Genomic DNA, 26,921 nt, shown 5'->3' on the forward strand with positions numbered 1-26,921 from the left:
TTTCCCATAAATCCCAGCAATCATTATATTCATGTCCATATTATTTCTGCTCCTTTTTATTTCTCTGTGCTTTTCACAAAAATGGCAAACAACACAAATTCCTGCCAGAGTAATTGAGTTGTATTTGCCAGTAGCCTACAATACAATTTAATTCAACTACATATGTATTCTTTTCTAAAACAAATATAACAGTATCCTGTTTTTTTTATAAAGACTATCAGCGTCTTATTCACTCAATCCAAAGAGCATCATTAGTCTGATTTTACTTTTTATAACACTGCTAAAATAAATTGTTGAAATGGAATGCAAAATCATGCACAAAGTCAGTCCTTTTCTCTCATCATAAAACCATCATTTTTGTTATTAATCAGATTTCCTACTGAACCACAGAGATCTATTATTTCAGCAGTAGTTGGAACCACTGTCTTGTGTGTGTGCACATCTCCAACATGTAAACATTTATAAAGCACTTGCAGATGTCTCAAGGAGAATAGAAACATTTATCTTATCTTCAGGTGGTATTACAGCAAACATATCACCTTGACTTTTATCTATGTTTTTCCAATCTGTGTTGCCTGAAGATAAAGCCCTAAAATACTACAAGCCAACAGCAGTTTACAGCTGTCCTGACATGCTCACACCTTTCTCCCTGTGCCAGCATTTGTGCAAGGAAACCCTGTGGCAGGTGAGGGATGACATATCACTGGTGAGCTCAGTAAAAAAGAGGCAGAAGTGGTTTCTCTGCTCTCATGGGCAAAATGGGAACATTTCTTCAATTAGCATCCAACTTGTGAAAACCTCATAGAACCACAGAACCACAGGCTCAGAAAATCAAACCCAGTACTTCACATTGTGTGGTTTATAATTCACGAAAATGCAGATGATTCTAATAGTAACTCGGTAGCAGTAATGCCTATTCCATGAAGTGCTGGATTATTCTTGTCCTTAGTGACTTCAGTAATTATTAGGCTGCAAACCCCTTTCTATAATCTCCAGTTGTCTTCCCAATTTATGCTTCCTAGTCAGAATGTAAGAACACAAATCCCTGTATTTCCATGCATAGCTATCTCAAAAAGGCAACTGTAACTACACTTGAATGTGCAATTCAAGGCATACTAAACATATATACATATGCAATATGCAATATTTCTATATACAAAAATATATATTTTAGTAGCTCAGGTTTCAATAGAACTTTGAGAGTAAAAACATTATCCCATTGCTCTAGTGCCATTTCATTACTACAACATTACTGGATTAATAAATGTGCAGTAGGAGTTTCACTTTGAGTTTTTGGCACATTGAAGGTATGCAAATGAAGAAAACCAGTGTGAAAACATAGATTTTATGAACTAATCCAAACATCCCAATTTCTAAGAAACATAATTAATATAATAATGTAATAATAATAATAATAATAATAATAATAATAATAATAATAATAATAATAATAATAATAATAATACAGTCAGGCTGTTCAGTACCCAGGCTTCCCTGAAACTCAGGTTGTCTGTGCTGCAGTTCATATTCACTGTAAACCAGGAGTACAGTGAGTTTCTCCCTGGTATCACCTGTTGATCTTCAATACAGACAGGCCAAGGTTTTTTAACTTGCCCAACACTTCCAGTACATTTTTCTATTCTTTATTCAATCCTACACTAACCATTTTAGTTTTAAGTGCAGGGATGTTCTGGCATTCATGGAAAGTACCCAGATAAAAGTCATATCAAAACCATTCTGATGGTTGCTAATTCAGCAGCTGAGAGGACAATCTTGGTGAAGGACTTCAGCTTGAAACAGCAATAACATCAAAGTTCACTGTCCTTTAAGGAATTGTTTGGCCCATTTACAAGAGTCTGAAAAAATAATATTCAGCCTCTTGTGCCCAAAATTGTACAGAACATTTTATCCAGTACATACCTCAGTTTCAATTGTTGTCATTAAAAATATTAAAATTTAGTTGTCTATTACTGTAATTCTGTTCAGGAAGTATGAAAACCCAGAAAAGATAAAAACTAGCTTTTTCTGAGACAAATATAATTGATAAATGCATGAGTTACAACTCAGTAGTACTTCAAGACAGAGTCCTCATTAATCCAGCCCTCCTTTGTCCTTTCATGAGATATTTGCTTCTCTCTCTACCGAAAGAAAAACATGAAACCAATCCTAAATAAAGGACGTGCCATAAATGAATACTTCACAAAAAGCATGGCTGGCTATCATTATTTCTTGTTTACAAAACTAAGAAATCTTCAAAATACACATTTAAAGATTTATATGTTGAAAAAATTCATGATTCTGATGCAACTAGTCAAATAACAGCCACATGATGCTAGCATAAAATACAATTATCCTAATTTAAAATGCATCTCATTAAAACTTAAAAGCCAAAGGTGACAGCACATAGCATCCAGATTTTATAAAACACGAACACCACTCAAAAGCTGCATACTGGCTCAAATGACAAATATAAAGTTCTTTTCCTCTTCCATTCCAAAAATATTTCCTTTTTCCTAAGAACTCATGCACAAACCATCTCCCATCATTGGCCAGAAACGTCTGACAGCACAGCACTGCAAAGCGCAGCCCTGCTCAGTTCCCAGAGCGCAGGTGAGTGGCAGCAGTGTGATATACGGCAAATAACCAACTGGCAGGTGCGTGGTGTCCCACGGGCACGCACTCACCTCGGCACACGGTCCCGTTGCCCACGTAGCCGGGCTTGCAGGTGCAGCTGTGGCCCCTGATGGTGTTGGTGCAGATTGCATTCTCATCACACCTGTGCTGCCCACTGCCACACTCATCGTGCTCTAAGCGGGGAGGGGAAAAGGAAAAAAAAAAACTATTTACAAGATGCATTTACAACAATTTACAAGATTTATTTATGTTTTATATTTTATGATTTATGTTTTATTTTTTTTTATGTTTTATGTGAAAAATGCCAATCACTTGTTTTTAAAATTTTAAAAGTTTAATAGTAATAAAATGGTTATAAAAATAGTAATACATTAGACTAATAATAATTTGGACAATTTGAATTAGGACAATATGAGACAATAGAGACAAAGAGTTATGGATGGTCCGGGTACCTTTTCTGGGGAGCACGAGGCTGAAAAAGGACCCACGTTAACAAAGGATTAACCATTAAAAACAGTAACATGTTGCATATTCATACACCTCATAAATGATGCATAAATTCCATTCAAACACAGGATTCTGTCTGACCACCCTCAACTTCTTCCTCTGAACCCTGACAGCGCCTTCAAGGCAGGAAGAAGTTCATTTCTTCTGATAAGGGAGCAATAAATTCTCTTTCTCTGAAAGATTCAGGTGTTCTGTGGCTGCTATCTCAGTGCAAGTCCTTTCTTTAAAAAAGTATCTTACATAGCATAGTTTCTACTTTAACATTTTTTATAACCTAAAACTATATTTAACACACTACTTAAGAGAATTAATACAGCATAACTTTCTAATGTAACACATATAATATTCATTTTAATACTTGCAAAAAGCCAATCATAAAATACATGCATTTTTCACATTTTATGTTTTTCTTTTTGTGAGCTTTGCAGTGAGCTGATGTGGCATTTGGAAAGCAATGGGAGAAGCAGGATGCTGCAGTGGCTGAGTGCTGGGGGCTTGGCATGGGAGTCAGCTATGGGCTTGCTCCTGTTCAGAAATCCAGTATGAGCATGGCAACAGGAGAGTATTTAGGGTTAAAAACAGAAAAAAAAAAAAGAATGGGTGAGGAGGCAAAGTAGGGCTGTGACAAAAAGCTATGAAGAAGATTATCAGGGAAGAATATCTGCTGTGAAGATTAACCTTTACATCACTGTCCATCAGCAGCAGCAATGATCATAAATACAAGCTAAGTAACACAAGAGGGGCCCTACCAGGCTGCCCTTTAACTACACAGTTCAGCTGTCACAACTGCTTGCTCTAATTCATGTTGAACTGACTCTTGCTCTAATAGCATGGAGTAACATTTCACATTTGTACAGCACCAATCCTACCATGGAGCCTCAAAGGGGCTCCCAGACAAACAGGCCACATTTTGCTTTCATCCAGCAACTCCAGCTGCTGCCCAGAGCCAAATCTGCCACAGTTCCTGCACTTCACTCTCCTGCTGCCTTTTTGTTCTTGTAGAGCACCAGTTAGAGGTGATGAGCTACCTGACCCCAAAGCTTTCTGCTTCTTCCTGCAATTACAAGGAGCTTCCCTCATATAGGATTGCACAAAGAAAGTCTCAATATTTTACACTTTTGCACCGGTGCCTTTACAGTTTTCTTCAGTGGAGCCAAAAGAATGTAATGAATTATCTTAAAACCACCCAACAGATAACTGACGTTAAAAAAATCAGAATTTGGAACCCTTCTTTGGAGCCTTATGCAGCTGCAATCATCAGGCTGATATCCATATGCTGAGAGGTAAAAGCTGTGCTTTCATGGAACTGGGATTTGCTTAAGCTTTTTACCAGTGCATCAAGGTGTTCGAAGGACTAGAGACTAAGTGTGGCCTTCTACAGATCACAGGGAGGCAGTGCCTCTAAAACACGAGCAAATACTCATTTTTGCAGCCTAAACGAAGCCCTTTGGAAGAGTCTCTCCATTGAGAACAGCAGCATCACAGGCTCTGACAGGCTGCAATTAACCTCTGCAATGCTCTCACTCTGCCACAGCCAAGAACAACAGCCAATTTCAAGATCATTCAAGACATGTAAGATTTGAATAGTGAATTCTAAAGAATCCACCAAACCAAATACTTCTGGAGCACTGTTGATAACTATTTGCAGAACATATATCCAACATGTTTTCCATTTTTCAAATACATTTGACAGCAAAATGATATGGATTGCAAGTATTTTCTCTTAAATAGCATTAAAGCAATATATCAGCCTCTCACTATCTGCTTTTAGCAAGAAACACACACACTCTCATATGTGCCTGGCTTCAGCTGATAAATTCATGCTTGTATTTATACTTGTTAGTTTATGCTGGTCCCTAGCTCTGCTTAGTAATTCACTGCAGCTTCTTGCCAGTTTTCAGAGGCCTTACATATTCAGAATGCAGGGTTCTTGAAAGGCTGCCTGTTCTCCCTTCATCTTTAAGGAAGCTGTACCACAGGCTGATTCTTTGCTGCTTTGGTCTCATGGTGCTCAGGCTGCTGGGTCAGACACAAAAAGGATCAAGCCATCCTCCAAGGAGGCATTCCACAGCAGCTGAGGCTGAATTAGGCGTTCTTTGAAAAGAGACACCCTCTCCATAATCTCTCCCTCCTCTTCCTACTTCTAATTGCCCTGAGCTTTCCTGTGTCAGTGTTCTCTGTAATGAGCATGCCTTTGCAACAGGCCCATGTGTGTACACAAGATCACTCCTACTCCAGCAATTGCCAAAATTAGTCTATTACCTTCTCAGCACTTCAGGTATAAATAAAGACCTCACAGGGTACCAGATGTGTGTTTTTCCAAAGTACACAGTAGAGAGGATAAGTCTGCTATGTTGTTCTAGGACTCTGACAATGTAAATCACTATTTAGCATTTCTGCAGATACACAGATGCTGGAAATGTCAAAAGATTGAGCACTGGCAGAGCAGCTAAACCACAGTAATATTTTGTAAACAGAGGTCAGTTTTATCCAAGCTGATAAAATTTAAAGAGTCAGCAACAAATCTGAACACAAGAATCTGCCCTTCATGAGACATCCCAGCACTGCTAGCACAAGGAGGACTGAGGGAACTTCATCTGCATGAGAATCCCAAGAGTTCTTAGCAGCAATATGGCTGCAGGGATGGGAACTTCAAATGAAGTTTTCCCTGGAGTAGAGATGTCTATAGCTGATGGTGCTACAGGCCTAATAAGAATGAGAAAGCATTGATTTCCTGCCAAGGTACAAAACTCTTTTCATCCAGATGAAAAATCCTTAAGAATCTCCCAGTACTAAGTTTTCCTGGGTTTTATGTGCCCTCACAGGAGCTCATCCTTTGGAACACTTGTGTGTTCACAATGGGAAGGGAGCATGGAAATGCTCATGCTCTGTTAAACTCAAATAAAATTGTGACTCATTTGCAAAGAATATTGCTTTCATACACACACTGCTTTCCAAAAATCCCCATTCAAGCACATCAAACAGAGCCTGCTTTTGCTTTAATGTTACAGTAAATACTGCCCAGACACCAAACAAAACTGGCAGAGAAGGACCCTGCCCAGCAGGAGAAAGGAGTCACAAACACATCATTCCAAAGTACCAAAGGGGGCAGAGGCAAGACAAAAAGCCCAAAGTTGTCCTATTTTGACTATTTCCCTTGTAGCTGGAAATGAGAAGCACAAGAAAGGGACTCCAGCAAAAGAAAACAATTTAGTTTCTTATGCACACATACATGTATATGTAAACAAATGAGCTGCCCTGCTCAGGAATGCCACTGTCACCATGAAATCTGACTGAAGTCATCCATCTCCCCAAGCTCTATTTGCTGTACAATACACACCAAATGAGTGCACGATCAAAGATGAAAAGATAAAAAGAACAGGCATACTGAAAAGGACAGAATTCCTTGATCCAACTATCATCCAGGTGGATTATTAACGTTTATTTCAAGAACAGCCACAACAGCAGCACCATTCTTTTCTTACAGGCAAATCAATTTGTTTATGAAATTTCTGTGACCTGCCTTCAACATCAGCATCTCTGTTTCTCAGGATTGCTGCATCTATTTCATGCTTTATGGCAAAGCCACAAGCTCAGTTAGCTTATTGAGCCTTTTTCCCCCCTCTCTATAAAACAAGGATATTATAAGATTTTGCCTTTTCCCTAGCATTTATCATTCTTCTGAAATCCTCAATACTAAAGATTTTACAGAAAATTAAAGGTTATCAATCTTCTATTGCCAAAAAAAGGGAAGAGTCAAATGTCCACTGCTCATTTCCTTTGCACTTTATTTATTCTTCTGTAACTAGAGATGAGGGATGGAAGGATACATCATCTCTGATGCTTCAACTCTCCTGGCCCTATTTCCAAGCTACTGCTAAGCCAGAAAAATACACATGTAAACTTAATATCTTCTTTCTGGACAAAAAAAAATGCCTACAATTTTCAAAAGATTTAATGAATTTTTCTAAAATGTTAAGAGAGTATCTTCTGAGAATTTTCTGAGTTCAACACCTAGGTTAGGCTATGTTGTGAAGAAATGACTAAGTTCATTTCTCCTTTAGCCTTCACCTGAGAAAGGCCTTTGTAAGAAATTAATGCCTCCAAAAGCATTTGTAAGAAATTTTAACTCTAGAATTTGTATTGTTTGTGCTTTGTCTAAAATATTGAATTGAAAATTAGAACTCTATGGTGAAAATATACAGCAAAAAAAACACATAGTGAAGATAAGAATCCATTGGTCAAGAGTCATAAAATCAGGATAGTTTTCCTTTGTGCAAAAGCACATAAAGGATTTCAAACCTATAATTTCTAAAAGGTATACTTAACACAGGATTTATTTTTAAGCAAGAATGCTGAAATTTTTATCTTCATTTTCTTTAAATAAAGATGCTCTTCAAAAAAAGATGGGATGGAATTACAGGAGACATTCCATTGTAGGGTCTTTCACTATAGCTACTTTCACGTCTCATTACAAGAAAGGGCCCCAATTTAAACTTGCTTACAAGATGGAAACAATTTTCTTATTGTAAGAATTCTCTTTCATTACTTCCTCAAAGCCTTCATACTTCAATAATACAACATTCATCTTTGGAATACACTGTGCAAAAATGGTGACTATCCCTTTATTAATATTTTCATAGCTCTGAAAAGAAATCTAAGTTGTTCTGTAAATTGTTGAGATAACAGCCAGCTTGTGGGGTGCAGAACCACAAATGCAGCAAACATTTCTATGACCAAGAGATTTAAGGGAAACAACTCACAGAACAGCAAGGTCATTGTATGCCACAATTTTTTATTAACACGGACACCATTTGTAAAGAGTACATGGCCCAATGTAAAATTAATTATCTGGCAGCCATTAAGCAATGGTCTTTGAAAACTCAGAAAGGAGAAAGCCATCTCTCCAAATACTTCTGAAAAACCAGTACTTCTAAAAAACTAATTCTTTGTTGCATGTCATTAGAATTCTATGTAATAACTAAGGCTTTTAAAATGATAGATTAAAAAAAAATTAATTTAGGCAGAATTGTGGATTTAGTGGAATCAGGATTTCAGCTCATAAGAAGTTGAGATGAAACAAAAGAAACCGCTTTTAAACAGATTGAATAAAAGGAAGCTTTATTCTGAACACACAGGAAGAATGTCCCACAGAAAACCAAGGCAATTAGAAACAAGATGCATACTTCAAACAAGAAATTACATTGGAGATAGATGGTAAGCTGGTGAATGATAATAGCTAATTGTGAATTCAGAAAACTCTGGGTGAAAAACCAAAATCAAATGTGTTATTTTACTCATGAGAATCAGAGAAACAAATTAATTTTATCTATACCCATTCCCAACTTCAGCATCCAAGCTCACCCTGCCCATTTCCACAGGGAAACAGAAGAAGGAACAGGGTGCAGAACAGAAAAGTCCCACTTTTTCCTTCTTCCCACTGTGTCCTTCTGCAGCTCTGTCCCTATGAGCACTTAAACATCCAAAATGCTGGCTGAAGCACCCCCTTTGCCATTCTTTTAATAAGAAACCAAAATGCCTTTGTAGTTTATGACACAACAAACACCTTCTGGTGTTAAACATGAAATTATTTAGGCTGCATTCTAAAAGAGTAGGCACACGCTACTCTTGGGTAATTAGGAAGAAATAGTGGGATTTAATTGGAATATGAAATTCCAAATGCGCCTGCAGATGCCTCTTGGAATCCAAGTCCTCACAACCTGCAGGGGTTGTGCTCTACCACATCCCCTCTTGCCCTGAGGTTCTCCATGAGGTCCCTCATGTGGGAGATGGGCAGGCCAGAGGCACACAGGGGATTCCAGACACCAGAACAGCATGAATTTATACAACAGCATCATAATATTTACCAACCTGCTCTCAATGCCTTTCCCAAAGGATCTCACTGCTCTGCTCAGCTCTGACCAGCTGACACTTTCAGTATCTCTTCTCTGAATGGTAATGGCTAATTTAGAGCATTTGTGTATGTGCCTATTTTTTTTCCCCCCAAGGGAAAGGTACTTTATACTCTGATCCTCTGTTCTGCCTCACTACCTGATAAAAACAACTGCCAATAGTACCCATTTGAATTTCCATGAGATGAGTTCACTGAGCAGTGAAGAAATTCTAAATTGTTGTAATAAAAAAGTTTATTTTTGACTAAATCAAGATGAATAATAGGTAGCCTTGCTGACAGCAACATTGCATTTGTTTTCTGCAAGAGGAGAAGGGAAAAACCATTGATCTCTTGCTAGCACACTATAAAATATTTGCACATATACCTTAAATGCCTATATAACGTTTTGTAAGGAAGTGAGAAGAGAGACATTTGGTTTTACGGTTTTCTGAATACAATCATAAAAAAGAAAACAAGAAATCAAAGTAAGAAGTGGAAAAGCTGAAGAAGTGAACTCTTGAAAATCCTTGTTTTAGATTTAGACACATTTCACCCCAATCAGAAGCTCACCAAGGTTAAAGAAAAACAGCACTGAACAAACTAGATCAAATGTCTGAAAATGCAAGAATCACTGGAACAACCACTGTACATGGTTCTTTTATCTTTATATTAAATATTATTTCCCTAGTCTTTGAAGTGCATTTAAATTGAGCAGACATGTCAAATTAGTAAATAATATTAAAATTATCAAAACCAGCTAATAAATTATGTGAAGAGTCACAGTATAAAGGGTAATCTTTTACACTGAGTTTTCATGCCCTATATAATATCAATTAATATATATACGTAATAGTATATAGTATAATTATAGTATAATATAGTATGTACAGTATATATATTATATATATAGTATATATAGTATATTGTATATATAGTATATATATTATATAGTTTAATATAGAATATAGTATAATTAGTATATATATATAAAAAATCAATTAGTAATATTGATATACACAGAAATTTCAAAACAGATTCTTATCAGAGGCTGATAATAAAATGGCAATCTGCATGACATACTCAACTGGATACTCTTGCTGCAGTTTTGTGGGCTTATATTTGAAAGCCAGATAATTCATGTCATTAGCAATGTACATCTTTAATTCTCAAACTTGCCAGCAAACTTTGAGCACAATTGTGGAGACAGGCGTTGGATGTAATTCAGACAGGATCTACACAAAATATTCATTACAAGAGTTTGAAGAGCTGCATATTGCATACTTAGAGATGCAAACAAAAATTCCATAAGGGAGAAACCACACTTCATTGTCAAAAAAATCTTGTGTTAGCTTTTAGATGGCAAATCCTACCATCAAAGGAATGAGCTCTTCTGCAAGAACAGTTTGGCACTGAGCAAAGAGCTGACATCTGCAAGCACTCAGAGTCTGCAGAGCAAGGCTGAACTCCACAAACACCAGATGACTTTTCAGAACTAAAATTTAGTAAGGATTGCACATAACCACCTTACAGACCCTGAGTAATCCCTAAATTAAATGGTGATAGAGTGCATAGGAGCTTCACTTCTGGTCCTGCAAGCTCAGAATTAATCTCTCAAATTCTTCCACAGGTTGAAGGAAGTATGCAACCTATTGCTCCAATATAAACCCATTTTTTAGACTAAGGGATATCAATTATTAAGACAAAGCCTCGGAGGAACAGGAAATTATTCACAAAGTCAACAAAAATGTGATACTGTACACATGGGAAATGTGTTGAAAAGCAAACAGATATATCCTCATCTGCAAGAACAAAAACATCTAAAAACTGTTTCGCTTTACCAGATGTATGTATCAGAATAACCAGTTCATGCACTGTTACCTCTAGAGATATGCAGTAACCCAGTGTGCATATCTTTCTCTAATTCACTTATTTATTTACTTAAGGAATCCCAAAGAGATTCCAGATTTCATAAGAGACAAGGAATGGCCTTAAGGCGCAGTGGCCAGAGCACATGTCCATGTGCTGGGGCTCTGTTCTGAGCTCTCCCTCACACAAGTCATCCTGACTGAATTAGAAAGCAGAACAGTGGTTTTAAATTTGAACATGCTAAGCAGTGTGATCACCTTGATTATTACTATGGGATGTTAAACTTCTAATACAATCCCTTGCTTTTTCATAAACTGGTTAAGCATCAAGGCACTGGACTTTTATGAGGCACCTTGATTGCATATATTGATTTGTGTATTTATAAACCACTAGTTATTCCAAATTTCTCTATGTAGTTATTGCTTTTCTTGAGATAGTTACAAAGTAGGAATTTCACACAGAAAGCAAATAAAGCCTTGAATTCCATGTGGTGTGCCATGCTGAAAGAAAGCAGCTCAGCAGCTCCAACCAGACTGCAGCATGGCATTAATATTGATAGACAAGAACAACACTGTGAAGTTCTCAATTTCTCTAAATCATAGGACATTCACTTAGAAAAATAAAGAAATCACACGCGATGACAGTATCTGAAGTGCCTGAGACACCAGCAAGTGCCACTGCCTAATTTACAGCTTTCAGGAGAGATGCTTGTTAACATTCAATCTTAAAATACCGTGCTTCATTTATTTTGCTTCGTTGTTGTAAAAAGCTGAATATGTTCCAAGCACCTGCACTGGGTCAGGAAAAAAGCCCTCAAGCAATATGCTTCATTTTATTTATATAGCAATATAACAAATATAACAGGACAGGCTGCTTTTTATCCATAAAATTGTGAAAGCTGCATACTTCTGTCAAGTTGGTATCAGAATCTCATCTTTCAGGTGTTTTCAGTTCAACAATACCTGAAAGCTTTACTCTGCAGAAATCTCCAAATCAGTAATACAGAAAGAATGTAATAGACCTTTGGATGCAATTTTTAGCCAACATTTCATCAGGGCTTCATGAACTTAGATTGGTGATAAAAGTTCTGTAGAGCTTCAGTTTCCAGCACTCCACAATGCTTTAACTACCATATGAAAAAGAATTTCAAAAAGCAGCACATAGCCCATTTCAAACGAGCACAAAATTCCCTTAGTACTATTGCAATACAGAGAGGTGGAACTGTTTCTCAGTGAACTTGCACGTGTGACAAATGTGGCAATCTGCTGACACATGAGCTCATAAAATCACATGTGGGGTTGTGTAGCAGAGCTCAAGCTAATCAGAGCTCCTGATTGTTCAGGACAGGACATGTATTAATTCTCTGCACCCATCAGAGATGCAAAGAAAAGGCTTTAGGAGTGCTGGAGTGGGTGTAACAGGTGATGTGAAAGTCAAAAAGATTTAGCACACTCCTCCTGATTTTCTGGTCACAAAGTTAGACATAATTGAGCCATTAAGTTTTCCTTTTTGTTTTAGCTACTGCTTTTTAAATACGCAAATACTGCCAGTACATTCTAAGCTTTTAACCGAGCAAAGAGGGAATCTTGCTTCTTACTGAAAGTAAACGGGAAATGTCAAACCATACAATCATTTAGGCTGGAAAAGACCCCTAAGATCAGTGAGTCCAACCATCAACCCAGCATTGCCAAACCTACCACTAAACCACACCCCCAGGTGCCACACCTCCCCATCTTTTAAATACCTCAATACCTCCAGCAGGGTGACTCAACTCCTTCCCTGGATAAACATCATCATAAAAATACATGAATCTGACCAAAAAAAAAAAAAAAGAAAGAAAGAAAAAAGAAAGAAAAAAAAAGAAAAAAAAGGAGAAAAACCCTGGTGTCACATTCACATTTTATGAAAAATCCCTTTGCCCAGGATTTTTCTCCTGGGAAGCTCTGAGAAGCCTCAGAGAAAAAGGAAAACTATTTTATTTCATTTGTTTCTCCTGTGTTGTGCTCACATGTGGAATGTGTTTGGAGATTGTTTACCCACAGGTGGTTGTTTCATTGGATTCTGCTGTGAGTTGTGTTCACTCATTGGCCAACTGGAGCCAAGCTGTGTCAGGACGCTGGAAAGAGCAGTGAATTTTTATTATTATCTTTTTAGCCTTCTGTCTGTATCCTTTCTGTACTCTTTAGTATAGTTTAGTTTAGTATTCTTTACTATAATATACTATCATAAAATAATAAATTAGCCTTCTGAGAACATGGAGTCAGATCCATCATTCCTTCTTTCATATGAGGGCAACCCAAATTACAATACCCTGGTTGTAATTACTACAAGGAAGCCAGTCAGTACTGATTGACATTCTCAAAAATGGATGTTGAAAAAATCAATTTTAGGTATTTAGGTATCTAAATTACTAAAGGGTTTATTATCTCAGAGTGCTGAAAATCTAACTTCCCCCAATGGATTTAACTAGGATAAATGGGTTCTCAGCACTTTAAAAAAAATAAAAACAGAAAAAAATCAAAACAAGTAAGGTTAGTTGTTCATGTCACTCCTGTGTACAAATCTTCAGTTCACTCCTTTAGCCTCACAAAAATACTGCAGAGCTTTAACATGGAATGAAGTGATGAAATTACCCCTCAAGATGTGCAAATTCAGCATCATATATACTCTCAACTCACAGAATTCATTTTTATTTGAAAGCATTCATTTCATAGGGCATGTGTTTTTCCCTGGAGATATTCTACCACAACAGTGATCACAATAGGCCCATCCTTGTCTTATGAGACCTGACAAGATCACAACCTGGGCTCCTTTGGCTGCACCTACACCCTCTTACATCAGCACAGCTTGAGGATCCTGCTGCTAAGACAAAAGATGGATCAAACTGAATTTATATACCACACATTGTACAGGCTTCCACAACTAACTTACCAGAGGAGAATCACAGTAGAACAAAATACAGGATTTTACATGGGACCTGATGATGAGGCAAGAAAGGAGTATTTTCTCCAGGAAACTTAGAAGATAATTCTGGGGATAAAGAGGCAGTAAGTTGAAGTACCTAAAACCACCAAACAGCACTGAAAGCACTGCAGAAATGTGCTGGAGGTTCAGAGCAGGAGCCCCCAGGGCATGGAGCCACACTCACTCCCAGGCTCCCTTGTCTGTGTTACTGCCTCAGAGAGTGCTGCCCAAAATCTCTGTGCTAGGGCAGCACAGGTGAGAAACTGCGGCTACATTATCACAAATCACAAAGGAAGCCTTAAATTCAGGGTTAGAATGTTTCTCCAGAAAATGTGACTTAAGTCAAACAAGAGAAAATATGAGAGATGAGACTCAAGTAAGGGTGAACTTGGAAAGAACAATTTTCATGTTCACAAGGAACAATCTCCACAAAACACATGTACCTATGCACACCACATGGTAGTGTGCTGCTTAAAATTTAATTCCAGCGCATGTTTCAGCAAAGAAAAGCAGCATTACATAGAGCATTCCAGCTCAGAAAAGGGAGAAATTATTCTGTTAGCTAAACTCAGCACAGGTCTTCCTGCAGAGCATGCTCAAAGGAGAAAGCACAATCTAGGGGTGAGAACACCTGGCACAACCTGAATTTCAGCCCTCTCTCATTAACTGACTGCTTGATGGAGATACTTTCATGAAGAAATGGTGACAAAGATACTTTCATGAAGAAATGGTCACAAAGGTGTCATGTCACTGAAAAGCTCATCTAATATAATTAAATGGTTCACCAACAGACAAAAAGAGATTGGATTTGGAATACTTGAACCATTTGAAACAGAAGATTGGAATCCAAGAGAAACCAGACATTTTTCACCGTTGGGTGACAGGTAAATATTTTGACATGCTGGAGCACCACTGACATTTCAGGGCTGGCTTGCAAGGATAAGCACTATAAAATAATCAAGAGACAATTTGAAATGGGTTGCTGATAACCACAAACAAGGAATGTCTGGAACAAATCTGATAAAAGCCCATTAGGACAGGGATAGATGTAAACTTACTGCCACAGGTTAAGCATCAAAAAGACAATCACTGGAAAATTATTTGGAGGAAGGTGTCAGGAGGTACATGCCCAGACATTACCCTTCACAGAATTTCAAGAAATGAAAAGATCAAGCTAATTAAAGCCAGAATCAGAGAACATGTAGTGTTGGAAGGGACCCACAAGAATGATCCAAGTCCAACTGCTGCACAGCACCATTCCCAGAGTCACACCAGGTGCTGGAGAGTGTTTTCCTAATGCTCCCTGAACTCTGCCAGGCTTGGAACACTTCTGTGGGCAGGCAGCCAGAGAAGCTGGGCAGGTCCAGGGGCCAGCAGCCTCTGGGGGCAGAGCCTTGTTTGCACATCCAACCTGAACCTCCCCTGACACAACTCAGGCCATCCCCAGGGCCTGACACTTGTCACCAGAGAGAAAAACAAAGGCATACATTACACATCAAATCACATTCCTGCTCTAGTACTGTCCCTAATCCTGCAAAGGCATTTGGTGCCTTCACTCTTTCCCAGAAGAACACCCCTATGGAGAGAAGGAAAGGTTCCTTGGTGCCCTGCCTCTCCTGTCCCACACACAGGGGAAGGCAGGAAAGGGATATAAGTATGGCTTGCACATAATTTTGATAAAGATTGTAATTTCAGTCCTTTTAACATCTCCCATTTAGGGGCTCAAATCCAATTACAGTCATTAACAATCAGTATCTCATGTGTCACTTCTTTGACAGATGACAAATGTCTACAAGTAACAGCAAATACTGTCACAGGAAAAGAGGAAATTGTCTTTCCATCAGATCCCTGAGCTGTGCTGCACAATGCTGAAATCAGCACTAAATTAGCATTAGAGTAATTGAGTAACTTTGCCCACAGAGGACCGTGGAGCTTTTTAGTTTCACCTATTCCTCAGAAAACCTGAGCACAGAGAGAGCCTGCAGCATCACAGTGACAAATTCCCTGGGGAAAGCTCCTGCCACCAGCTCCCATGCATACAGATGGGATGGCAGGAGCCTTCTGCAGAACACTCACAAGCACTCCAATGCCACAGAAAGAGATCATTCAATTAATATGTTAAAAATTAACAGCAATTTGAATAATTAAATATTAATAGTTTAATTTGGAAGGAGAAAAAAGGATTTCTTCTGATACTAATTTGACCCTGCGTCCTAGGTGACAGCATGAAGAAGACTCCAGGTGAATAAAATTAGTGTAACAAAACAATTGCCTGGAACCACAAATTGAATTTCAATGGGATACCTCATGCTGCTGCAACTCAAGGAAGTCATCTTGTGTGGCACACCTCGCTGGATTCACATGCAGCTCAGAAAATCAGGAGGATAGAAATGCATTTCAAATATTTATTAGAAGCAAGATAAGGTCAACCAGGAATGATCTTACAGCTGAAAAATTATACATATGCAGTATAGTTTCTTTTTACTCTCCTGTTATAAGAACAAAGTCAGAAAAGCTTTTCTAATTGATAGGGTATCCTAAAGAGTATTCACATAGAGAAAGATGAATAACATGTCAGCAAGTCTTGTCACCAGTGGCCACACCAACACTGACAAAACTCCTGTATTTTCCAAGAGCTTTTGGAAAGCAGCTCCACAGAACAGAACAAAACCCTTCAGTGCAGTTGACCCTGTAAGAGGCCTGGATTACAATGCAAAGTTCCTATCCCTACTCACAACTGAATTATTCAGAATTCCAGCAAGGACTGTGTGAGCCTTTGGAAACAGCCCAACAGATCCCTGCTGGAGCAATGACACTGGGGGAATACAAGGGGAAAATGAGCTTTGGGAGACCCCTCCTCTTCTTTTCAATAAAAACTGTGAACAAATAACTATGGCATAATGCAGAGAAAACGTGTCTCACAAATGGAGTGTATTTCACATGGACAGAGGGCACCTTGAGAGCAGCCTGCAGCCAAGAGCCAGCCAAACAAGGCATCTCCCAGACTGGAATGTTCCCCTAAAACTTCACTGGCCCCCATGGGAAAGGGGCACATTTGGGCTGGGTGAACCAATCACAATCTCCAGACCCACAGCAATTCTCATCTTTTGTTTCTAGCATAAAGAACAGCGACTATCTTAGCTTGTGATCCTGTTTTTCACTCATTGTGATCCTGTTTTGCATTCTTTTTCTGAACAATTAATGGGCAAGGTTCAGATTTTAGGCTTATTGTCTTTGAAACACTTACTTGGCATTATTACAACTTGTAACATTGTGTTGCAAAGTTTTCAAAACCCTTTGAAAGGGAAACACATTATTCTGTGATGCTCACTGAGTGCCATTTCTTGCTAAGAAGGCACAATGTGTGTGTGTGTGTGTGTGTATAGTAGTATAATAATAACAATTATTATTGGGTTTTTAAAATTTTGTTCTGTATCAAGTGATGGTCATTAAGTACAGCAGCATTATCTCCTCATCTTGGCCAGGCCTTTCTCATTTTCTGTGTAGTCTGGAACAGATCACCACATCTTAGATCAGTGCTGGTATGGTCACCACTGGGCCAGGCACAGAAATACAACAGGGATTAAATAATGATGAAGAGCAATAATGCAAATAAACCAAACCAAACCAGAAAATGGGGGGGGGTCTTGAATCACATGTACAGAGGAAGAAAACTTGTAACTCAGATTTCTATCAGCTGTACACAGAAGGAGAAGGCAGCAGGGGAATAAGAGCTGAACTAGTTTCACTTGCCAGTGAGAAAAGTTACAGGAGGACAAAGACATGGAACATAACACAATAGCATGCTAATAGCTTTAGATTCTCTGGGAGAAGGAAACAAACAAAAAACCCCACTGAGGAGAAACAAATGTAACTCAGTTCTGGAAAATAATTAAGAGTTAATATTGGCACTCAGAAAGAATGAACTCTACAGAAAATTTATTGAGATTAGGTAGAACATGACATTTAACAGGTTTTTTTTCTGTAAAGCCAGGAAGTGTATGCTTCATATGTTAAATAAATAATTTTAAAATAATTTTATTATAAATTTATAAATTAATAATTTTTAAAAAGCAAGAATGCAACATTACAAGAAAAACTGTAATTTTTACCAAGTTTCTCATATTCTTTCCATATTATAAGAGATGAGATAGCTTTTAAATGGTGGAGGAGAACCAGGAGCATCATGGCCTGCACCAGATCACAAATGTCAAGAAACTACAGGAAAAAAAGTCAATGTCACAACACCAAACTATTCTAGCATTCCTTGGTGCATCCACCAGACTGGTTTCAATCACAGCAAGCTCAGCTAATCTAATTGGATTAGATATTTCATAATAACCTGACTGCCTTTCCAGAGACAATCTCATTTTTATCATCTCTAAAGCAATCACATTTTTATATTAAGGTTAAAATGTAAGGACGTTGGAAATAATGTATTGTGGCCATTTGAAATTATACCAACAAATAGCATTTGAGGGATTTAAACAGATAGCAGCAATTATCCTCCTCTTTGTAGAGCATGGAAGTGATAAAAATTATTATTTCTTCAATATCACTACAATATTCATGTATCTGCTTAACTTTCTTCCTTGGAAGGACCCATTTGTTTTCTTTAGAATTGAATAAAAATATTTTAAGGATTATGATTATTCAGTACTTATGAGAAAATTAATAGCAGCTATGACAAAGGTATGTAAAATGAGTAACAATGTAAAATACTCTTACCCAGTATTAATAAAAATGCTCTCTTGCTTAGGGAGATTAAAGGGGAAAAAAATCAGGGGGGACAGATAGATAGAAACAGTCATTCTACAGAATAGGTCCAACTGATAAAATACTTTAGGCAGTATTGAATTTAAGTCAAATAATATTCAAAATAGTAGTCCCTTAATGAACATGAATAGCACAAATCATCCTGCCAGCTAGAATTTAATTATGAAATTATTGATTCTTATGGTTCAAGGCACAAAATCATCATTAGATGGAACCAAGGGAAGGGTTTCCTTCTATGATATATTATAGTTGCAGGGAGGCCTGTGTTTTCTCTGAAACAACCAACTCTGCTGACAGAGAATAAATACAAGGTCAACTGCAGGTGAAGATGCCAGGTTCTAATAAAAAGGCAATTAATTTTATCTGACAGAAGAAACCCATGGAGTTTGCTATCTGAAGAGATCTTGGGCAGGAGGGTGTCCAGGGCTGCTGTCTGCAGCAGTGAGCATCCCAACTCACACCACTTTAATTACCTGCCCTTCCTGAGTTCACCTGATAAAAGGCCACGTTTACACTCGGTTTGGTGGTGGGATGGAGGAGAATGGGCAGCTGGCCCTCCTGCCTTCCCTCAGAAGGAGAACCCAAAACATTCTTTGGGCTGCCCTGGATGGCTCAAGACCCTGGCAAAAAGCTCTGAGACCTTGGCACACAATCAAAGACACCTGTGCCTTCGATATTAACCCATGGAGAAAATTACCAGCTCTGTGTGAGGAGCTACAAGCCACAAAAGTTTAAGTAGAATGATAGCTAACTTGTCACAAAGTGAAAAGGTAGAATTTTAGAGATTTAGAATGAGAGTTCAAGAAGCAAGATAGAAGAATCTTAGCATGTCCTGCTGTTCTTCTTCTTGTCCTCCATCTTCGGCTGTGATAGTAACACTTTTAAATTAGTTTAAGATAGAAACAGTCTAACATAAGTGATAAATATTAGGTAATTATTGTAAATAAAGCACAGGTAGGTTTTAGTATAAAAAGCCAACACCACCCCAAGGGCAGGGACTGTGCCACAACCCAACCTGCTGGACAGATCTCAGCAAGTCAAAGAAAGAATGGAATAGATAAGAGAAAATAAACAACCTTAAAAACCAAAACAAAAATATCTCAAGTTCTTCTTCAGTTGTGGGGCTGAGAAAAAAAAAAAAAAAAAAAAAAAAAAAAAAAAAAAAAACCCACTTTAATACCTCAGAAGCCATTTCAGCAACACAAAACCCAAGGGAGAGGGACTTTGGGCCAGGACATGGAGTGACAGGACACAGGAGAATGACTTCACACTGAAAGAGGGCAGGTTCAGACTGGGTGCCAGTAAGAAATTCTTCCCTGTGAGGCACTGGAGCAGGTTGTCCAGGTAAGTTGTGGATGCCCCATCTCTGGAAGTGTCCCCAGCAGTGTTACACTTTTAGCAGCAGCAACAAGAAAAAATGTAAAGGAACCTACATCATCAGATGCCATATACAGTTTAGCTGATCTTGGAAAAGTTAGAAACCCCAGATCCAGGGAGAGAAGAGCCACCTGGACTGTGGATTTTGGACTTCCCATGAGCAATAGCATAAATCTAGTTTCCTAGGTGTGGAGTGAATCAGTCAAAACATTTTTGTAAGTGATTTAACATGCCAGCCAGAGAAACAGGGAATGTGGTGTACATACATTTAACTACCCTCATATCAGAGGGTTTGTGAAGTAAAAGGGTACCGAGCAGGCACCACCAGCACATCCAGAAAAGAGTCACTTTAGATGTTGTGCTAGAATGGAACTACCTTTGCAATGTCTTTGCTTTAGTGCAAAGCCATTTTTGTGGCCCAATTATAATAAAGGATGCAGTTCAGAATTGGATAAATACCAAGGAATCTATCTGAGACCAAGTCTCCAAAGATCAGAGGATTTCTCTGCCCCTCTGGGGAGTGTGTGTGCCTAAATATGCACATCCTTAATTTACTGTTTGAAGAATTTGCTGTGTCAGACCTTCCACAGAACACCACTTTTAACATTTGTGCTTTTTTGAAAGCACAAGGCCAACAACAAACCAGCCAAAAAAAAAAACCATAAAGGACAATAGTTGGTAGATAGCTCAGCATTATGAAAAATTCTATTCATTAAACTTTATGAAATAGAACCCTCTGTTATGACAAGCACAAAGCAGACTAAACCAAATCCCTAGGATCCTGAAAACATGGAAACTTTTCTTCTTCATAAATAAATAGGAAAAGCATATTTTTCCCTTAGAGGCCATTAAGCTGCCTCTCCACTGACATCCTTATCCTTTACTTGGCAGCCCTGTTTTCTGGCCCCTTCTGCAAAGCCTTCCCCAAAACACCTGATTATCTCAGTCTAGCAGCACGAACTGCATTTTGTAAAAATGAACTTTATTTGTAAACTCTGACAAGGGAAAGAAAAAAATCTAAGCCCACAGAAATTGCAATAGACTGTTCTAATGGGAACACAATTAGCTAGACTGTGTCATTCATTTGCCCAGCTCTGTCTCACTTCTCTGACAATGAAGAATGAGAGCTATTTCTGTGAGAGCCATAAAAATCCCCAGTTTGAGCAATTATTACATGCAATCATGTAACTAAATAGGAAGTTTCATACTGGGAGGCAAAAAGCCTACAGTGGAAAGGATGAGAATATTAACTACAAAGTGATAGATCAAAGCACCTCTCCTCTCCCCCATCCCTGTACTATTCCCAAAGGCTGTATTTCTTAAGGACCAAGCAAGTCTGCCTGCCAGTGTCAGCTCCTGCACAACCTTTAAAATTATTTCACATATACGTCAGGAAGGCAGCACTACCAGATTCATGGTTATTGACTAATGTTTACAAACACAGAAATAAATGTAGGAATCCAGGATATCTAGTTATCAAATACACTGACATTCACCTGCAGTATTACCCACACTGTATCTCAATATTCTTGCTCACAGACAGAACATAAAGGTCCTCCAAAACCAGAATTAGGCTACCCACAAAGAGACAAATCACACTTCACACCTTCAGAGCCTCTTCCCCATCCCCTTAATGTACATATTTCTCCTGAAAAAAAAAAGCATTTTTTAACTTATCTGTGAACATGCAGAATCAGCAAAGCAAGAGCTGGATGATCTACAATGCATTTCTAAACAGTGCTCACACCAAACCCCAGCCACTTCAAACAAATTACAGGTGCCCATCATTGAACCAGGGTCCTGAGGTCTTTTCAGTATCTCAGATTGCTCAGAAGGTGATCCTTTGATCACCTGTATACAGTAATAGACATTCAAGAATCAATAGTTGTTAATAAAATATTACCTTTCTCCCAATCAATATACACACAGCTATGAAATATTCAGCACAGGTATAAAAATGAGATCTTGGCAAAATGAGAAGTGTTAATATATTGTTTCATGGTGTATAAAGTGCAGATTTAGATTTAAAAAAGGAAAAGCCCAAGACATGCTAAAGCCTTTATCACACATATTTCTCACTGTCAGAAAAGCCCATAAGATGTAAGAACCACAAACTTCATGGAAAATTTTCTGTTCAGCTTAACAAGTTTTCTGGAATTCCTTTGTTTCATAAGTAAAAGCCTGACTCTGGAAATCATAAATCCAAGCAGCAAGCACAAAGATACAACAGCAGAGCAGCAAAGTGCTGCACATTTCACAGACATGTCATCCTAACCTGCCAGACTCTTTTCATCCACCACAACACACTGCCCTTCAGGAGATACACACCTGTCAAATCCAAATAAATACACTGCAAGTTCTTGGCCTTCCTACAGGTCCAGTGATTGCATCCCAGACTATTTCCATCATTCTTTAAATTGAAACCATAGGAATTTGGCACATTTCCCTGTGTAGGGGGTTTCTCTGGGAGAAATGCACACGTACGTGCCACAGCCTGCACACTCACTGGTCACTGTCCCAGACTGCAAGGCAAGATGGATTTATTCTATTTGCCATCTGTATGGCAGCTGGCTTCTGTTCAGTGGGCAGTTGTCCTTATCTCTTCCACAACTGGGGAGACACCTGCTGATAACAGCTATTGACTGTCCCTGCATGGCTGATAAGAGCTACAGCATCCCATTGGGAGATGGGAGCCCAAAGGGAGGAGCCAAGCATTGCTACCCGGATATAATCCAGAGGGAGGAGCCAAGCATTGCTACCCGGATATAATCTGGAGATTGTGGAACACCAGCACGGCTTCTCCACTGGATTTCCCAGAGGAACAGCAGCTGCCTCTTCCCCTGGATCTTCAGAGGCAGAGACTGCACCTTTCTCCAGGATCCTGCTCCAGCAGAACCACCCCTGACACTGCAGGAGGGCTGCAGCCACAATTCCAACGGCACTGCTGCCAACACCCTGACCCACAGCGTGTCAGGTTGGGTTCTGACTGTCACTGTTGGCTCAGTTCACTGCATTGTTTATTTTTATCCTTTTATTTCCTTCCCTAGTAAAGAACTGTTATTCCTGCTCCCATATTTTTGCCTGAGAGCCCCTTAATTTAAAATTTATAGCAATTCAGAGGGAGGGGGTTCACATTTTCCATTTCAGGGGAGGCTCATGCCTTCCCTAGCAGACTCCTGGCTTTCCAAACCAAGACAGTCACACAGGAGACACACACTGCAAGACACACACAGGCATACTGTGTGAGAGAGAGCATTGGAGCATTCTCCTGACATTTTCCAGCAGCCATGTGCTCACTGTTACTCAAATCAGACAAGCCACAGAATCTAATGGAGCACCAAAATCAAACACCAGAGATATTCTGTACTTGACAGCTCTTCTTTGTATAGCTGAATGATGTTTGGACAGGAAAAAGAGGACACAGCAGGGCAAATAGAGAACTCCTCTCCAGCAAGGGCAGCACGGGGCCTGGCTCCACCAGCCTTTGGCAGCAGGCTCTAACACAGCCTGGGAATCTGGGAATCAGCATGGGAGGTGTAAGCCACATTTATCCATCTGACTTGCCAGCCTCACACACACTGCATCTCCTCTTACCTGGGACCATTCTTGAGAGCACCTTCCTTGACACACATGAACAATCTTCCTGTTCAATGTGAAAAATATTTCTGTAAAGACATTCTGAAATTCTGGGGGCAAAGACCCAGAATCTTTTCAAAAGAAGATGTGAAGTTAAGAAGAAGAGTTAGAGTATTGCTGTACTGCTCAGCCCCAAAACTAAAAATAGGCTTTTAGGTTTCAGATGAGAAGATTAAAGCATAGTCATGAAAGGTGTTTCAAATATTAAAATGGAGTGCAAATAGAAAGGTCAAAGTGTTCTCTGTGTTCACTGAGAATATGACAAGAGGTGACAGGCTTAAACTGTGGCAAGAGAGATTTAAGGGAGCCATTAAGGAAACCTTTCTAAAGGGCTGAGGAAGGGGGACACACAAAAAGGGAATTAAAGTGTTTCCCTCAGTGAAATTGCCTGTGTTTTTTAAGAACAGATAAGACAAAGGATGTTTCAGAGTCCATGGATCCTGCCTTGAGGAATGGCGAGCCTGATGCCCTTCTCTATGATTCAGTTACTTCCTTGATTTAGTAGGAGAGTTCAATTCTGTGTCTGAAGAACAAAGAATTTGTAACAAATGGTATCAAGAAACAGAATAGAGATTGGGAAACTTTTTACATGTTTGGACAAAGGAGATGACAAACCCTGGCAGTTATATCTCCAAAAAGATCAGAACTTGATTGAGTAAACTCTTTCTGAAAAGCAAGCTGCACTCCTGAAGGCATTCACCCTTACTGTGGGAGCAGATGACTAAAACATGAGAGCTTTTTGCTTCCAGCCACTGGCATCGATCCTGCAGCTGCTGCATGTTTGTGAGATAGCACATTCCCACTAAGAAATGAGTGTGGTGATTCCCTTTCCATCCCTCACCTCCCTGACTGTTTGTAGGAATTGCCACATTTGGGAACCTAGAGTTCTTATGCCATAAAAATGGATTTAGTCCTATTGATCAAGGAGAAATCCTGCAGTAAGAGAACTCAGGACAAATGCTGGCCAGGAGACATGGCTTGTCCTTGATGTCTCTTTAGATAGCTTCATTCATTAATCCTGACTATTAAATAAATAATTTTTTTTTTCTGCTTAATGCTTAAGTTTATGCATAAGCATGAACACACATAGGCAAAACAATTTAAAATACTGCATTTTATGACAGTTTATACACCAGCGCTAAGAAATAATGTAAAAATGCTAATTATGCCTAAGTCAAGAAATACAACCATCAGCATGATTTGCGGTCAGCTGTTTAATTAATTTTAGTATTAATAAAGTTACAGAAAATCAATGTGTCAAAAGGACTTGAAAGGATTACCAACTACTCTGGACAAATTAGCAACACTTCCATGCCTAGAGCACAGAAAAGCACAAAGATGTTTAATTAAACTATTTGCCAGTGAGGAATTTAAATCACTGTAAATATTGCATTTTTAGTGCTTTTTTCCCTGATATTGAAAGCACTTAGGAGGAAGTAATATTCCCTTTTCTGACGCTAGTTTTTTAAAGGAAGGAATGTAAAAAATGTTGCAGTCAAATGCAGTAAGCCCACAAAATGAAGGTGAAGTCAGGAACAAAAGAATATAACATGGCATTTAAAATTAGAGGACTGGGGAATAATTCAGCTCCAAAGCAACAAAAGATGCTACAAAACTGCATGGAAAAAGGAAGGAGAACATTTATAACATAAAGGCCACACGGTTACTCAGGGCTCATGCACACTGTGCTTCAATGAACTGCTATTGTTTCTGGTGAAAATGTCAATATCTATAAAAATAAACCTCACTGTTCACTGAATTCTTGCTGCTCTAAGTCTGTGTTTTTCCCATATCTAATTTATCTGACTCTTTACCAGACTCCCCAATGCTTGTCACTGTGTCTGCATGAATTTGGCCAAAACGCTCCAGCTCTCTGTGCCTCAGCTTCCCTTTTCCAAAAGAGCAATTAAATACTTCTCAGGTTTCAAGGGATGCATTGAGGAGCCACATTATCTGTGTTAGTACAGCATTCTCTGACAACACAGAGGAATCAGCCTTTTTAGTATTGTTAAAGACACAGCTTCCCTATGGCAATAGTGCAGCAGTTATCTCTCTGTGGGACTTATCTAAAGCCAAAATGAATGCCACTGAAAGCTTTCTCCTGTGTTAATGGGGTTTGAGCCAAAACCTCTGTGCCTGTCAATCAGCTGCTGTGCAGCTGCTCGGCCTTGTTGTGCTGGGTTGATTTAATACACTTCCAGTCTTCTGCTGACTTGTCCTGCAGAGCAAAGAAATGCTCTCTGATGCAGGCAATGCCCACCAGCACACACATTACCTGCTGCTGAACTCGGCCAACCGCCCTCCAAGGGACTTGGAACAAATGTTCCTGCATTTCCAGGCACCCCAAACTAAATCACATTTCCCTTCACAGCTCTGGGAACAGAGCTGCTATTGACTGCTGCTCAAACAAAGGAGTCCTGCTTAGCACCAGGAGCTGGGTCCTGCCTTGCCTCAGAGCACCTGGCATTAAAGGACTCAGCTGAGTAGAGATCAGCACAAAAATACCTTCTGTCTGCTGAGTTAACATCCTCCATTCAGGGTGGCTTACAGCCAGTGTCCAAGTGCATCTGGAAATGCCCGAGTGCTGTCCTGAAGATGTGCAGTGACATGCACACAGATCACAATGGGCTCCCAGAAAGACCATGGTGTGTGTTCAGGGTGTTGTGACAGAGTGGATTCCAAAGAAGGGAACATATTTTGGTCCCAAGCAGAATCAGGGGATCCAGATCTACCTGAGGTGCTCAGCTTCAGTCTGTGGTGGTGTTCACAGGGGTCCAGGACGAGGGAAGAGATGGGAATCTTGACTCCATGTTTCAGAAGGCTTATTTATTATTTCATTATATATACTATATTAAAAGAAAATGATATATTAAAACTACACTAAAAGAACAGAAGAAAGGATTTCATCAGAAGGCTTGCAAGGAAAGGTGCAAAATGATGATAAAGGCTTGACTGACAGAGTCTGAGCCAGCTGACTGTGATTGGCCATTAATTAGAAACAACCAACATGGGCCAATCACAGATGCACCTGTTGCATCCCACAGCAGCAGATAATCATTGTTTTTCTTTTCCTCTGAGGCTTCTCAGCTTCTCAGGAGAAAAATCCTGACAAAGGGATTTTTCAGAAAATATCATGGCGACACCAGTCAAACCTACTGTGGTAAATATCTGACTCCTATTGTGCAAACAGTGACATCATTATAACCCAAACCCAATTGATATTTTCAGCGTTTTTCTAGTAAAGTTTGGCAAGCTTGCTGATGACACC

The 26,921-nt window shown here is 39.1% G+C and overlaps 1 protein-coding gene across 8 annotated transcripts in view; it reads right to left on the reverse strand.

Moving 5' to 3' along the window:
* NELL1 (neural EGFL like 1) overlaps positions 1–26,921 on the reverse strand; it is a 273,376-nt gene that overhangs the window by 103,701 nt on the left and 142,754 nt on the right. For 6 of the 8 annotated variants that reach the window (XM_074543909.1, XM_074543905.1, XM_074543907.1 and 3 more), the window contains one exon: positions 2,685–2,807. The exons of the other annotated variants lie outside the window; for them this stretch is intronic. In XM_074543909.1, coding sequence (XP_074400010.1) covers positions 2,685–2,807 — 123 coding nt within the window. The remainder of the gene's footprint in view (positions 1–2,684; positions 2,808–26,921) is intronic. 8 annotated transcript variants of the gene reach the window in all.

The sequence above is a fragment of the Zonotrichia albicollis genome, chromosome 6, assembly GCF_047830755.1.
Source record: "Zonotrichia albicollis isolate bZonAlb1 chromosome 6, bZonAlb1.hap1, whole genome shotgun sequence".
Lineage (NCBI taxonomy): Eukaryota > Metazoa > Chordata > Aves > Passeriformes > Passerellidae > Zonotrichia > Zonotrichia albicollis.